Below are 16,704 nucleotides of genomic sequence, written 5' to 3'. Positions count from 1 at the left end.
AACTCGCATATGGACAGCTGCACCCACTGGTCGACCCGGAGTCGTTGCACCTACGGGTCGACCCGAACCAACGGGTCGAACTCGCATATGGACAGCTGCACCCACGGGTCGACCCGGAGTCGTTGGAATCGGGAATAAGACCCGAACCGCTCCGGGTCGCTTACGGATCGCTCCGACCCGATAGGTTCGGGTCGACCCGCTCATCACTACTTCCGTCGTATGGAGAAGTGTATAGAGTGAAATGCCTTCCGGAATTAAACAACTTTATCAAAAGACATCATAGAGAGACGATGCAGAGATTTGGACATACCTGGCCACAGGAAATAATGCCCAAAGAACATCGGAGGAGTTGAACCAATCAAATATAATTAATATACCCAACACTGCTAACCCTCCTTACGCCTCTCAACTATAACCAATCGGAAAAACATGCTCAACTCTTAAAGGTACGACCTATTTCAGCACTTTAAAGCCCAAACGGAGTAGCATTTGGTCATGAATGCCTCACAACAACTGAAAAACATCCCTACAATAATGGTCTTGTCGGCTATAGCAAAAATTGCGGCCAAGTACCGTAAGGCCGCCTTAATGGCCGTCAGAGTATTTTTCAAAGTACTTAAAAGATATAACTTAGCAAAAAAAATTACTTCATTCAATTAGCTTTATTCTCTTTTTTCTTATTAGCGATGAAGAATTGTCGATATTTTTTAATGCAAACGTTATATATCAAGACAAATGTTTCTGCATCATTCGGATGAGAATGCATCGTTTCAGTTTATTGTAGAGATTATGCTTTCTTCTCATTTACCACGTTTGGCATAATTTATTAACAAAAGAAATTTGCTCGACATCTTGCCCTCATCAACTATCCGGACAGCGTAAACTCTAGCTCGATCCAAACCGCTCCAAACTTCCTCACCGAGAATATAACCGGGAACGGACACTTTTCCTTCGGTGTTGCTCGGCAGTGCGGAAGATAAGGATATAACCTAGTGCGTCCTTTATGAAAATTATCGCTCCAAATGCGCAAATTATGCATTGCCACAGCACCGACGCTGGACCCGCTCGGTGGCAGTTTACTTTATGCCCTGCCAGGAATCCGAGCCGAAAGTCGTCCGTCATACCAAGAACGATGACATGAAGGATACGGCTAGGACGAAAAAGGAAAAACAGGAAAGGACACGCGGAGTATACAAGGGGTCGGGGCAATCCTTTCTTGCTAATCCTTTCATGAAGTCTGCATCCTTCCAGTGGTTTGATTTGACGTCCACATCAGCAGAGATCGCCGTCAGTTCCGCTCCGGTCCTCGGCACCGCGTCGTTCGCCCGATTTCGGCTCCGAAGAGGCGGCTAAGGTTTCATCCGCTTCCTGGTGGTCCTTCTCGGTAGCGTCGGGATCGCCCGGGCGTCTTTGCGTTTCCGGCACCGGCAAGTTGTGGCTCCGGGCGGACATCGCCAGTGCCGTATTCAGTCTCTCCGCCATCTTCAGGTACTGCACACAATGTAATAATCAGAAGACATTTGCAAAATAAACCTTCACCGATGGTAAAGAAAAAGGAGCTGAAACACTCGTCCATTATGCCGACGGGTCATTCGGTAATGGTTCGCGCAATCAACTCATACACTTGCCTCGCGGTGGACGGTAATGTGTTGCGTCATCTCGAGAAAGTTACTCAGATGAAGTACGGACTGGTCCGATTTGCCGACCTCGTAGCAGTACAGGGCAAAGTTGAGATAGATCAGTGGGTTCTTGATGGCATCCGGCAGCATGGTTGACTTTTCCAGCGAAAGGTAAGCATTTCCGGGATCGTTCAGATGTCGCAAACACGCTGAGGTGGAGAAGTGAGAGAACAGATACACAAGCTTTACACGATACAGAAAAAAAGAGAACTGCACTTCCGGTTGAACTTACTGCCAAGCAGCATGTAGCATTCGGCGTGCTCCGGACGCAGACTGATGGCGGCCGCAAGCGTCTGAAACGCGCTAACGTACTGCTGAGCTGAAATTTAATTGAGAAACTGATCAGGTCCGAACCACGCGAGAGTGGAAAGCATATTCACCCTCCCCGTTACCCGGAAGAGGTTTGATGAGTTTTCTTTCGGTTTTTCCCCAGCTAAAACTTACCCGTAACAAGAACCAGGCCAAGGTTGTAGAGCGCGTTGAAGTTTAATGGCGATATCCAGGCAGCTTTCTTCAGGCACGATATACCCTGACGGACAGAAATCGTTATGATAAGCCCAGGCTTTAGAACTTGGAGCAATTTCTTTTCAACTCTTCTCTTCGATATGAAAAGTTTAAGCTGTGGAGGTTTGTTTGACATAAGTAAAACCTGAAGGGGGGCACGCAAAGAGAATAAGTCTGGTAAGCCCCTAAAGTAAGAAGAAGAAACCTGACGAAGAACTGAAATGATACACTTTTCGTTGATTATGTTCATGAACACTTTGCCATCTTAATGAGCGTACGCTTCTATTATTGTAGTTCAAGGAATACAAATCGGTCTTGAGCGCCTAAACCTACTTCAATTATTGCATCATCATTACCATCATCATGTTTGGCAGAAAGGCTGATGATCGGTACGAAATTAGTACGAAACAGGTCTATGAATTTTCAATTAACGCCAGGGATTACATGAACCCCGGTGCCCTGTTAATAGACTAGACGCAAGGCAAGGAATTAATTGCAAACCACGTTTGCATGAATGTAGCAACCTTGCCGCACAATCACACGGTAAAGCGTATTGCGGCGAGACTGTGGAGGAGCATACTTACTGCAATAAACTTTTGCTTTTTGAAGAAACACAGCCCAATGTTGCTCCACACCTCGGAGCTCTCCTCCGGGAGGTTTGACATTCTCTTGTATTTGTTCAACGCACCGTCGATATCGTTTTTGGACTGGAGGGGAAAATGGAAAGGAAAAAAAAATCCTTACTGGTCAAAGATTTAATAAGTTTGGCAAGTGCAAAGCGAAATTGAATTTAAATATGATTAGTAACAAGATCATGAATGTACTGTAGAATCGCTTATATGGTTTATCGTGGTTTCTTTTGAAGCACTCTATTACAAGATAATTGTTAAACGAATAGTGTTGATCAATTATTAGTGGCAATGAGAAATTAAAGTTCAGCTCTCGTCTGGTTTTAAAAATCTATCTTCGAATCCGTGGAGCAACTGCAGTTTGCTTGATCGAATTTCTTAGGAATCGCCAGCAAATATGCAGATGACTGACAGTTAATTTAAAACAGTTTAATTTAAAAGTTTAATTTTAAACTTAAGTTAAGTTTAAGTTGAAGTTAAAATGAACATCCACGGCATTACAATAATATTTAACGGTGAAAACAGGATAAAACTAATAATGCCAAAAATTATGTAAGATTTTACCACGATGGTTTATGCTATAAAAAGTGTTAAAACAAAATATTGAACAGCAATTGTGGAGATAAAAATTAAAACATCGTCATTCCCAGACATTACAAAAATGACTGACATATTCTACTTTGTGATGGAAATTTGGAGTATGTTCCATGGTTGGACTGTGAAAACCTCACATGTGTGCCTCACATTACCTTCTTTGATTTCTAGATTCGATTTTAAAATTAGAAAGGAAATAATATCCAATCGCGTAATCATATGTTTTGGGAGGGAAGTTGAAGGATCTACTTCGAATGAGACCCTCTAAATTTGCGACTGAAAGTGTGGAGTGCTAAATATATTAATAATTATTCAATATTAAACGGTACCAAAATTACCTTTTGGTTTTCTTTTTATGAAGTTTTTATTGAGTAAGTACTTAAGTATTTAAGATGAAATTAAAAGTTATGAGTGCAGTAAATATTAAAGTAAATGTTAAAAATATAACGAATGTGTACAAACGCTGAAGAAGATTGAGGATAAAATCATCAAATAAATAAGGAAATATAATAATATAGTATCAACTTGAAATAAGATTTGTAATGGGAGTTGATGTGAAACAAGAACATAAATATTGATTCCTCTATCCAGTATTATAAATAAAATCAACAAATTTTTTATCAATGCTGATTACAGCCTGTCCCACCGTGCAGAAATATTTAAATTAAATGTTCACAAAAGCAATAATAATTATGCAATTAAGGAAAATGTTTTGGAAAAAGAACAATTTAAACCAACATACATACCTGCAAAATGGAACCAAGAGCCAGGAGGGCGCTGGTGTGTTTGGAATCGGTCGCCGTGGCATCGAGCAGCTTCTCGAAGGCTCGCTGATACTCGTTGATTTTTAAATACAGTATACCTATTTGAGTCATCAGAGCCACATCGATCGTGGTAAAGAGCGAGGGAAGAGGAGAATATGTTTAAGCAACGTCTTGCAAATGATTCACGGAAATGGTTCAAGACTTACTGCAAACAACTCTCAATCATTTCTATCGCTTTAATGCTATCCCCTTCCTCGATGTAGATTTCCGCAAGAATCTTATAGCTGGCCACGTGTTTACCGCAGGTGATGGCTTGCTTAAGATATTCCTTCGCCTCGCCCCGGCCGGCCTTCGGCTGGCCAAAGTTTTTATAGTACAGCTCGCCGATGTGGTGGTAGATCTCGTGGTCCGGCCGCTCCAGCAAAGTTTCTGCCTTAAGGAACACTTCTAGGGCATTCTTGAACTTTCCCATCGAATAGCTGTCCAAAAGGTGGGGGATAGAAAATCTCAGTACCGGTGCGAATTCCCGTGCAGACAACATTCCACCTTCGGGGGGACAAATTCCCCTTGCTCCCCCCATCCCAATCTCTCGTCCCCTGACACATACAGCGTTTTGGCAAGCTCCTTGTAGTTTTCCGGTTCCTTCCTGTTCAGCGCAATGGCCTGTTGGAAACACTGTGTGGCTTCGGTGGCGTTGTTTTCCTCCCGCAGCAGCAACCCTTTCATGTAGTACAGATACTCCTTGTCGTAGCAGATGGCCAGCTGGCGATCAATCAACTTTCCACACTGCACAAAGTGCTTCCTGCTGTACAGCGCGTGTATCAGCCAGTTCATGTGACGATTCGTGACACTTTGCGGCTTCATGGCTGGATTGGAAACACGTTAAATGGCTGATGATATTTCTCGGGAAACGAAAACAACCCAACCGCCTCGAACCGCTTGGAAGGTTCGAGGTGGGAAAATGTTGTATGTTCAAGTATCGGAATATTTACCAGCCGTCGACGAAGGTTGTTTACCAGCTCCCACACTAGACGTCGCCTCGTGAGCTCGACCATTGCAGTAAACGTAGCGGTCGGTCATTCTTCCCCTTTTTGGTCGATAGAGAAGGTTACACAAGCTTTAAGGTAACTTTTTCACGAAACTGTGGACACAACTAACTTAGCTCAAGACTGGCAAAATAAATGGTAGCTTCAAGCAAGCGATTTGTTTGTTTTGTTTCTAGGTTACCCTTGGCAACCATACTGCGCAAGGTATCACCAACCACATCATAACTGGCAGAAAGGTGTTTTCAGCTGTCGAACACATATCGGATTAACAGAAAAACTCAAAATTGTGATAAATTTTTCTCACCAGCATATTTTGTTTTTGTTTCGGATATTTTGTTATTTTGTGTTTCTCATGAAAAAGGCATACTTTGCCACAGCTTTGAGGGTATTTTATTTATGATATCTCACTTTAAATGATTGACATTCTTCACTACAGGTTACATTGTTTAAAGTTCTTCGGTTCTTCTTATTCAATCTGAATGATCACGCTTCGATCCTGAAGTAACAGAAAATAAATTACTATAAATTCTATGCAATTATCACTTATGACTCGACCAACAAATGGTAAGAATTTCGACAACGAATATGTTTTGCTGCACAAATAAACAACTTAAAGTTCCAATCATAACGAGGAGTTTGGTAATCATTATAAATAATTTACAAAAAATGCTTATTGCGCCAATTAAGCAAAACAGTTACAATTTGATTTAATTTATTACACCAACTACCCATCACAAATTAGTGAAAAGTTATCCATCGTGTTGATACTTGACTGGAGTCCTACAAGTAAACAAATCTGGTACGACATTTTTCGGTTACTGTTCTTCAATTGAATATGTTATACATAATAATGCAGTAAATTTCTCTACACTGCTTCGATAAATGTGTTCGCGTATCGTGTGTATCTTCCAACGCTACGGTAATATTAAACAGCTCTAAAACATCTCATTTACTAGCCAAGATACAACGGGACAAACGATGCTCCTATATAATAATTTAGCGGGTTTGTTTTTTTCTTCTGCCTCAGAAAGTTATCGATTTGTAGAAATCGGTCAACAAACAATCATGATTGTCGGTGCTAGTAAAAGGTTCAGTACACTACAAAGACTTCTATCTCTCTTAAAAGGTATCTCAGATCAGTGCCGGTGAAGAAAAATATCTAAAACTACCCATGTTTGGTGGTTTTTCTTATACTGGAAGGTTACTTTTTACTCGCTATCTCAAAACGCTCGATTGGATTTATATTATGTTGCTTTAGACACCACACGTTGACACTACTCCATCGACTCGCGATGTCATTTTGCCGTAGTTTAACATGCACTCCCTCCGCAGTTCCTTTCAATAAAACCGTTAGACACTTATCGCCACGAAAGGACGTTTAACTCTACCTCAAACGAGCACGAAAACAAATATTGAGCTTTCTGCTCTATGCAATTATGTTATAAATATAGCCGGCTTGTATTGCTATCAGTAAGGAGCTTATCCTAAGTATTTTTCATTGTATTCCCGCCTTATGCTGCATGTTATTAAAGTTATCCGTTATGCTTGATGAGGTGTTTCAACCGCGTTTCGACGCCTGTTTAAAATTTGGAAGCTTCACACTGCATACTTAAAGATAAACACTCACTAATGTTCAACTGCTGGAGCTTTCACGAAGCATATTGAGAAGTGTTGACCACTCTGCAAACGGTTTGCTTGCTTGTTCACGGTTTTTCCCACATACGAAGCATCCTTTGCTCTGGAAATATTCCATATGGCCGCTTTTATCCATTTGGAAAAGCTTCCACTGAACGGCGCGGCTTTTGACTATCATCGCCAGTTTTTCACGGTGTATGAGCTTTTGTTAAACGATTAAAAAGTTTGATTTCCGAACGTAAAGGATACAAAAATCGAGAAGCTTTCTGACGACTTGCAAGCTCTAACTGGAACAATATTTTCAAGGAGGGTCGCTTAATTTAGTACACCGCAGTATCTCCAGCATCCTTGTAGATGGCGCTTTTGCGCTGGGGTAACAATTCCAATTTCCATCTCAAGGTTTTTGGGTTTTCCTTTTACGAGAAAATCGAATGTGCTGCAGCCACACAGTCTACAACGGGAATGTAAAAGAAAAGCAATGGGAAAGCTGTTCGGGCAAAATGTTTCGATCCTACCCTGCCCCGGGCTAGCACTAATTCGAGATGGAGGGGGGGAAGATGGAAGAAATTTACATTTTTGCTGCGGATTGCTTTTGTTTCTATCAACGTTACCACTCATTCTACGGCTCGATTTAATCAGCTAGAACATCTGCAAGGAAGAGAACAAGAATCACAATTGGCTTAATAATATATTATCTTTCGTTGGCGAAGGGACTCGCTGTAATGCTCTGAGGGTGTTGTTATTGTTGTTGTTAATAAAAGCAAGCAGGTATTGGCAGAAATAAGATTGGTCTAAACTGTGTATTAACTACTCTCTACCGACTATAGATAGTAGCAAGAAGGATAAACTACTTACGCAAAGCGGCAATGCTATGTTGTGAAGAAAAACTGTTGCTCTAAAGAAGAATGCAAGCAAACTGGTATACAAGTGGTGGAAAAGGTGTGCTACGCATGCATAAAAGTTTGTAGAAATTTAGTAAAAGCTAGGAAAAGCACTCTGAAAAGAACTTGATATATGTTCAATGGTGAGCAAAGAGATTATTTTTTACAAAGAGGCAAAGGTAAGACCATAACGAATCGTTAACAATCACAAAGAAGTTAAAATGCAACCTCGCCAGCAACTTAATTTTGGGAATGAGTATTTCAAAAAGTAATCTTGTTTGCCAATTAAGCGAATTGCAGTAACCATAACTTGTTTTAAAGTTAAATACCAGTATACAAAATCATTATATACAATACATTTCTGATTTCAAGAGCATATTTTGATTACTTAAAGTATTTAATTCCAATCGAATGAAGTCTATTAAGCTGTTTGGTTCTTTACAGCTACGGTAGTATCCGAAGGATTTTTCACAAGATCGGTAAAAAGAAATGTCACTGCAAAGCTATTTTTTGCTTCGCCATTATTTTGACAGTTATTTGCAAAATGGTTTACAAACATTCTTGCATAAAGGGGCCTCCTTTGCAAACATCTCTTAACCGAAATAGGTCAACGGAAATTTTGGATCACAGTGTAATAGTTGTGACCTCATGGATCATGTTGTAAAATAATATCCCGAGTAGTCGAAAGTGCTCCTTGGTGCGCAATCATGGGATATGGATGCGGTTTCCTTGCACGATATGGCCGAACTCATGTCTTTCTCACGTGCAACATTTTTCCTTAACATATATGAAACGCCTCAATTGAACAAGTGTATTAGTGAAACGATAAACCAAATTCAAAATAACTGTCAAAAATATGCCTACAGTTTCTGGCTTGTTGCATGGTAGGCTACTTGGTAGGTACTCTCTTTTCACCGATCTTGATTTTTCATAATCCTCCGCTCGTTAACTGAGACAAGGGAAATATGTAAACCTTGACCTAACGCGTCGATGAATCAATCGTTGATGGAAGTGCCATTCTACTGCATTAGACAGGATCTAGACATCGGATTGGTTCGGTACCGCTGGTTGAACACCGTCACCTCACACCCAAGGTTATCGATCGAGCGAGACTTACGCCGACGGACGTGGTACTGTTCGGCCTCAGAGGTCGGGCCATGCCGGGAGCGCCCAGAGTGGCAGCTCAGTGTCCCGAACGTACAGTGGCGGAACAGTGCGTGCAGGTCGGTTTCGGTAGAGGACAGTTTTAGGCGTTCGTCGGACGGATCGGATCCCGGATTGCCACCAGTCGGCACCGAGTTTTGCTTCCGCAGCAACAGCACCTCCCGCAGCAGGTCGGGCTGATGCTGGTGCTGGTACTGATGGTAGTGGTACTGTAGCTGTTGGTGGCTCGGTTGGTTGTATTGGGTGTTGGTAGAAGAAGTTGAGGAGTACAGACTAGAACAGGTCCATGCATCTACCGAAAGCGAAAGAGGGCGCCAGGCGTGACAGAGGGCTACTTTGTGGGACATACCTGAACGTTCCTCCTGGAACTCGTCCTCGTCCGAGGAGTCGATGCGATCCTCCACCAGCGAAGACTGACGTGAGAGCGACTGCAAAATGGTTAAGAGATAGTCAGATCTTTCGCCGGGCAGCTCTTCGACCTCACGTTGACGGTACTTACTGCGTTCATCCTGCGCCTCGGAGGTGATCTTTTGTTCCACAACGCCTCCAGCTGATCGAAGTGCTGGGACTGTGCGAGGGCTGCCTGCTCCGGACCTAGGTTGGCCTGTGACTCGACGGTTTTGGACTCGGCCAGCTTCGAGATCTCCTCCATGCTGGCGGAGACCGAGAAGCGCCGCTTCAGCCGCTCATCGACCTGCGCCATCATCACCGATGACGTCAGATGGGCGTACTTCTTCTGCCAGGTGTACGTATCCAGCGATACCTCCTTCTTCAGAAGTCGGCGTGCGGGTCGCTTCGGACCGGCCGGTCGCAAGTCCTCCACGTCTCTGGCCGGCGCGGAGTAGGTAGGCAGCTTCATGTAGCTTGCCGGCGAGTTGTGCAGGCAGATTATAGGCAGGCACGAGCTGTCGACGAGCTGGACAACGATTCGCGAACACTCCAGGCTGATGTCGAAGCGCGTGAACTGAACGTGCAACTGGAGGGAGGTCAATGCCAGTCCCCGCTTCGTTTCCCACACGATCAGCGTCTTGTCATCGCTGCCGGACACGGCCGTTGTACCATCAGCGGACACCTTCACGCACGTAACCGGCCCAAGATGGCCGGCGAGGGTGTGAATCTCCTCGCCCGTGTGGATATCCCAGATGATCAGGTTCGAGTCTTTGGAGCCGGATATGACCTGGCTCTTGGTCGTCACCGAAACGGCGACGCACGTGACGGCGTCCGTGTGGCCTACGAGAACCTGCGCCAACTTACCGCCCGTCGCCTGCCATACCTTCAGCGACATATCGCGCGACCCGGTGATGACGTACAGCGAGTCGGCCGTGATGACGAAGCAGGTGATCTCGTCCGAGTGCGACACCGTGTACTTCTCGTCCTCACGGGTCAGCGACCAGATGCGCAAGCTGGTGTCGCCGTTGGTGCACACCGCGAACTTCATGTTGTTCGTCACCGACAGGCACTTGTGCGGACCCTGGACGTTCTGCAGGATGATGCCCGAGTCGGCGATCCACACATACAGTGCGCCGTCCCGGTCGCCCGAGATGATGCGTCGCGAGTCCATCATGAACGTCACCGAGGTGAGGGACGTGGCGTGACCCTTGAAGGTAGCCGTCACCGTGCCCAGCGCGAGACTCCATACGTTCACCGTTTTGTCCTCCGAGCCGGACGCGACCAGCTCGCAGTTCGGGGCGAAACTCACGCAGGACACCGTCGCTGTGTGACCCTCGAGGATGCTCGTCAGCTCCGGGGTGTTCAGCTGCCAGATCTGCACGCAGCGACTGGAGGCTACCGCGGCCATGGTGGAGTCGCGCGACAGGTCGAAGCAGATCACCGGGCTGGAGGTGGACTGCAGAGCGAGTCGGTTCCGGTGGAACTTCTTGAGCGTTTTCTTCTTCTTCGGGTAGAAATTGACGATAGAATCTTCGTTGCGGAACGAGTAGAACGTGATCTTGTTGCCGCCGGCCGTGATGAGGTAGTCGTCCTTCTCCATCACGTACACCGCAGTGACGGCGCCCGGGTTCGGTGGCAGGGACCGGATCATCCGGCCGGAATGCATGTCGAAGATCAGCGCCCTCGTGTCCTCGCCACCAACGATCGCGCGCTGGCTGTCCATGGCAATACAGAGCGCCCGTACCTACACAAATTGAGGAACAGTTATAAACATTCTTAGACTCAATATTTTTTTTTAGGCAGCAGATTTTTCGTGTTTATTAAAATAAGCATGTTTATCCCTGAAACATTCCATAATATCAATAATACATAGGAGATCATGAAAACATTGGTTCTGATCAGCTCTACGAACTATTAGACAAGATGTTCAAAAGAATCCGCTTTGAGTAAGATTCCAGAGCGATAGAGAACTACAGCAAGAAGAGTCAGGTGAACTTTCCCTTTAATTAGTTTATGGATTGCAAACATGATAGTTGTTCATGACGCAGTGGTTGTGTCAAAACTAGTAAAAACCCTCCTCAAAAAGAGGTTATTGATGCTGAAAACTGGTCACACTAAATCATAATCGCTAGAACTGCTGCTAGAAAGCTGTGTAGGTAAAGTGAAGCCAATTGCCCAAGTAGTACTCTAAATGCACCTGTTTTTTTATCTAAGCTGACTATTGAAGGCATTATTTTGTGCACAATTAAAAATATTCTACGTTGTGGAATATGTATATTCAGCTGCAATATTGTGTATACAAACATTCACCTAATTTATTTTTTTAAACGTAGTTTGATAGAAAATTTATCAGGCAACACGAATAAATTTTTGTTTCTACGTGACTTGTTCGAATTTTTTTTAGTAAAATAATAAGTGAAAAAGGGCTTTTTTCATCATTGCAAACTTGAAGGTACAGCTCTGTGCACATCACAATCTAAGGGCCGGATTGGGATCAAATAAAAAAAAATTTAGTTAGTATTTTGGGTAAAAGAGTAAATGAGGCCCCGGGCTAGATTCTCCTCTTCCTGCTGGTTCACATTTTGCGCCTGAAGCTATGCAAAGCGCGACACATGCATTCGTTTCGAATTTTTGAACGCTAACGGTTCGCTTAAAAGACCATAACGGTTTAACTAATCACGTAGTGGAGGTTGAATGCGGATCAATATACTTTTACATGTTAAGTTACTAGTAAGTAAACTATACCACACATGATGGACAGCATGAAACAATGAGTTTAGCCGAAGAAATGATTTGGAAACGGCGGCGCGCCCGCAGCGAGCGCAGCGAGCGGACTGCGCTAGGTCTACCGAAAAAGAGAGTTTGTTATAGTTTTGAGAAATAAGGGGGGCCCGTGGGCCCCCCTCATACCGCACCCCCTAGGTTGATTGCGTAGCCGAAATTAACGGTACACACTACGGTTCAAATATTCGTAGGTTGAATTTAACGAATTAATGTATTACCAATTGCATACATTCAGTTTAAACGTCCACAAGAGGTGTAGCCACGATCGAAAACATGGCGGCCGGGGCCTCATTTACTCTTTTACCGTATTTTGTTTGAAGTTTGTATCGTTGTCCTACTGGAGACAGTAGTCACAAAGTACGATGGTTTTTTTAACGATAGGTTATTGGTCATATTTAAGATTGTTCAAATAAACTTTTTTGCCCATGATGGTTTCGCTAAACTAAAGCTAAAATTTCTTTCAGCTGCCATTGAACTTCATAGCACAACGTTGCCTTCAGTATGTTGGACTGTTAGGAACAAATGGTGAATCTATGACATCGAATCAGGTTGCTACCACGTCATCTGCCTATTTTAAGAGTCGAATAGATTGATTTAAGAATAATCGACGAACAAAACGTTTTATCAGAACCATTCATTATGTTACTTTTATCAAAAAATAGTGATCAAACAAACCTTCAACAACATCTGCAGTACTTAAACTTAATGTGTGAAAAGTTTCAGAAGCGACGGTTCAGTATTGGTTGAGTTTTTAGTGTACACACAACTCCATACATAAAAAAGCTAAAATATGTAGTAGATAAGTAGTATAAAAGCAATTTGCACTTTTCCATTTGTACTATAAATAAGCTACAAACGTAAATTTAAAAATAAATTTTATCAATCAAAAAATTCCAATTCTCCTTTAAATGTATGCTCAATTTTGGGGCCGACTGTATGTTGGTTAACATGTTTCTCAAATCCTGTGTGAATTCCTGTATTAAATAAAAGTATTAAAGTAAATTACCAAGAGCTTAAATCAGATATTGAAGTCGAGTCAGTATTCATCACGTACGAGAAAATTGTATTTAACGAATATTGAAACGAAATAAATTCACCATCAGTGTATTCTTGTTTTAAATAAGAAAAAGAATATGTCCTTAAGTGGTGGTAGCATTGATGAAAATGTTAGGCAAAACACTCAAATTTTCGCTATAAAACACTTTCATAATAGCTCAGCGCTAGCTTAGAAATAATGTCGTCCCAAAGATGTTGAAATTGCGTGAAAAAGAGACTATTCGAAAATCTTGTTTTTTGTATCTTTTTAAAATTCTGAATGTTATTTCGAAATGTTTTTTTTTTCTAATAGATGGGAGTTGTATAAGCGTCAAAAGGTGAAAATTATTGGTATATTTTATAAATGGAATCTTCAACTCAAGTTTACCTACACTTAATAAACGCTGCATGATTTTAAATATATTAATATTAATTTATTTCAATTTAACTTTTTAATTTCTAACACAATTCTAGTACATTTCTGGATGAGATTTCATTTTCCATTTGTTACAATAAACGTTGTTCATTTAAAAAAAAAGTACAATTAAACCAAACATTTTAAAAGATTTGCTGAAATGATGTTGCCATATTTATGAAAAATTATACTCTTTTGTCACTGAAAAGCTTTACACACATTTTCCAATTAAAAGGCATTCCTGTTACTTCACGAGGTAATTATAACGCTATGAACGTTCATAAACTTTTTCCGTTAGTCATCCAACTCTTATCCAACCCTTGCAAGATCCAGTTTTGCAGAAATGTTTCTCTTCAAGCTATCATAAACCGTGACGAATCTGCTTGATACAGACGAAACAATTAAATGGAAATTAAATACCGTGGGAAATATGAATGCGAGAACGTTCGACCGAACGACGGTGTTATCCTTAGGCTAGGGTTGTGCAATAATACTGGCATCAAACGTAAAACCATCATAAACATGCCACAATCACAACCACCAAACCCCAGTAAGCACCGGATGATCCTATCGGCTTGCGGTGAAGAATATTATCGCTTGAGTGGTTAACCCGCCTCGACCATGACCGGTTACATTATACTTACTATTGCTTTGGTCAGACCTTCTTCTAGAACCTCTTCAGAAAACATTCAAAACAATCCGAACATTTCATTCAAACAGATCCGTTTTCTATGAGATGATGTAATGCGAGTGCAAGTATTAGAAGTTCTTCAAATATACGTAAGGAATGTTTGTTCCAGGATGGTTCGCCTTTTTTATGCGAATGTTTGCAGATCATGAATCACTGCTAACATATTAAATAACGCTCCGTTGCAAAGCCGTTTCCAGATCGTTCCCTTTCTCGAGCTCTAAAGCGGAGAGTTGGCAAAATAGCTTTCACTATTCTTTTTCTTCCTCATCCAGGACACGAAAACAAACTCGCTTTCGACTTTCCCATGCATTGCCAAAACTGAAAAGCTCCGGTTTCGATTTGCTGAACACAACTCGGCGCAAACCACATCCGGCGTTCGCAACTCGGGTACACTCGGTTGCACTTCGAGCCTTACTCGAAACATTCAATATCCGCAAACCACGCGATTTCCTTCATGGTTCCTTGCTCTTTAATATATACTCTCCATCTCCGGTGTCGCCTTTCAAGCCGGTCGGGGATGGGTTATGCTTTGGTTCTATAAACAAAAAGCTTTTCCCTACGGAAACTGAAGACCCCGTCGGTAGACGCTGGCACGAACCGTCTGCTCTCACTCGTTTGGAGTTAATAAATTCAATGGTAACCAAAACAAGCCGAGCCAAATGGGATGTTTCGCCAAACGGAACGCCACACCGGAAAAACCACACGGAGCGTGACCTGGGCTCATGGATGTGTCGCTTCCGTTGGGGATCGGTGCCATAACTCGCTTTTTGTCTTTCACGTTTTGCCTTTCACGGACTGGTGGCTCACGTTCGCGAATGTCGGCGCACCACGAAATAACATTTAAATCCGCTTCCTTGCCATCATCCGAAACGTTTGGAGTGTGTTTACCCCGTGGCAGTATCGGAAGCGTATGCTGTTTATAGCGAGCCTACGCGAGTCAAGTCAGGGAAGCACTCCCAACAAACAACACGCAGGCACCAACCACCACTCCGGATGATGATTCCCGCGCGAAAACATTAGTCAATGTGCGAGTCATCGATCAGGATGCGAGTCGTGGAATCATAGGCGCTATTGCTGGGAGGTGTAACATTTTATGCATAGCTTTTGAAGGCATCGCACGTCCTTATGATCATCACATCCAAGGGATTTCTTGGAGAACTACAAGCGGAACGAGAACCAGGGTAGCAAGACACGACCGGAAGATTGTTTTCACCCACGGATTCCGATTATTGCAAGCCCTTGGGTGGAATGTCATCACGGCATTCCCGGCTGCGAAACTTCCTGCCAGCTTGAGATGACGAATTGATTTCTCATTTATATCGGAACCGGAAAGGCGCTCCCGTCTATCTCCTCTACCCCGCTCGTCATAATCGTAAATATTTATTAGGTGCCAGGATGAGTAGCGCAAGGATGACGCAAAGAATGGAGGCTGATTTCTCCATGTACGCACATTCGCTTTCCCGTTGGATAAGACATGGGACACTTGTCCTCAGGGCATGTCGGAAAATGTCAATCGATGCGAAGGTTCGATCGATGGCGACGGGGTAGAAGAAAGCGAAAACCCATAAAGCTGTTTCCCGTCCCGACAGGCCTTTGGAGCTACAGAGCACCATCGAGCAATCCTTTTTGCATCTATCCAGTATTGTAACATTGCCGGTATGCCACAGGTTCCTTATCCATCCAGGGTAGCCTGTTTCTTTTTTTCCCTGGCTGTCGTAAAATTTTTACACGCCCTCGCCATTGGCCGATCATCGAAATGAAATTAGGCAAATAAACATTTACGGAATAGGAGACGACGTGTTGATCAATGGGCGGATAATTGCCACCTCCGTGTAAAAGATACGCGTGAGAATGCGTTGCGGAGTAATGGAAAACTGCCCTTTTTTACGGCACACTAAAGAAAGCACTAACGAAATAATTATCTTAGATCTTTTATGTCGATGCTTTTCTGCGTACGTCAAGCGTGTGGCCAAGGGTTGAATTTGCTTGTTGGGAACTGAATCTAGGTAGAATAGAATGTCGTTTATCAGATTGCCCTGATCAAAGAACCCTTAATGTTTGGTGTAGGTAGTATATTTATACATTATACAAACATGCAATTGATTTTGATTGAATGGTTTTGCAAGGTTTAAGACCAATCTACTTAATTTAAGCCAATGCTGCGAATATTTTCTCCTTGGCCGTATTAAGGCTGGGTATAAACGAACCCCAATGGGTATAACCAAAATTCAAAATTATCATATTTTTCCTTTCATTACCTTTTCTTAGTTTATCAAAAATGTTTCTATCTTTTTTCATATACACTTTTTATTATTTCGTCCTGTCGCAGAAAATGGTAGGTTCTTTCCAGGGGTTTGACTTTACAAAGAGTACACGTTGTTTCACCGTAGCGTTTATTCACACACAGAGCAAGAATTCCTGGCGCGCTCGCCATTTTATATAATCCGACATATGTCACAATGACAGCTAATGTCCCATGTAGCAAACTGCTAA

General features: G+C 42.8%; 2 protein-coding genes across 2 annotated transcripts in view; both read right to left on the bottom strand.

Moving 5' to 3' along the window:
- Positions 1-1,272: 1,272 nt before the first annotated feature.
- Positions 1,273-5,250, bottom strand: LOC131264605 (Bardet-Biedl syndrome 4 protein homolog). Its single transcript, XM_058266881.1, has 9 exons — positions 5,163-5,250; positions 4,778-5,036; positions 4,376-4,649; positions 4,153-4,305; positions 2,768-2,890; positions 2,124-2,208; positions 1,912-1,998; positions 1,629-1,828; positions 1,273-1,491 (listed from the first exon to the last, which is right to left on the bottom strand). Exons 1-9 carry the CDS (start codon positions 5,248-5,250, stop codon positions 1,273-1,275), a joined length of 1,488 nt encoding a protein of 495 aa, XP_058122864.1.
- A 3,501-nt stretch (positions 5,251-8,751) lies between these two features.
- LOC131264294 (protein qui-1) overlaps positions 8,752-16,704 on the bottom strand; it is a 41,442-nt gene continuing 33,489 nt past the window's right edge. Inside the window, exons 17-18 of the mRNA XM_058266576.1 lie at positions 9,396-11,030; positions 8,752-9,324 (exon numbers count right to left, since the gene is read on the bottom strand). Coding sequence (XP_058122559.1) covers positions 8,752-9,324; positions 9,396-11,030 — 2,208 coding nt within the window. The remainder of the gene's footprint in view (positions 9,325-9,395; positions 11,031-16,704) is intronic.

This window comes from Anopheles coustani, chromosome 2 (assembly GCF_943734705.1).
Source record: "Anopheles coustani chromosome 2, idAnoCousDA_361_x.2, whole genome shotgun sequence".
NCBI lineage: Eukaryota > Metazoa > Arthropoda > Insecta > Diptera > Culicidae > Anopheles > Anopheles coustani.
The sequence above is the reverse complement of the archived record's forward strand: the minus strand, read 5'-3'. Positions and strand labels throughout refer to the sequence as shown.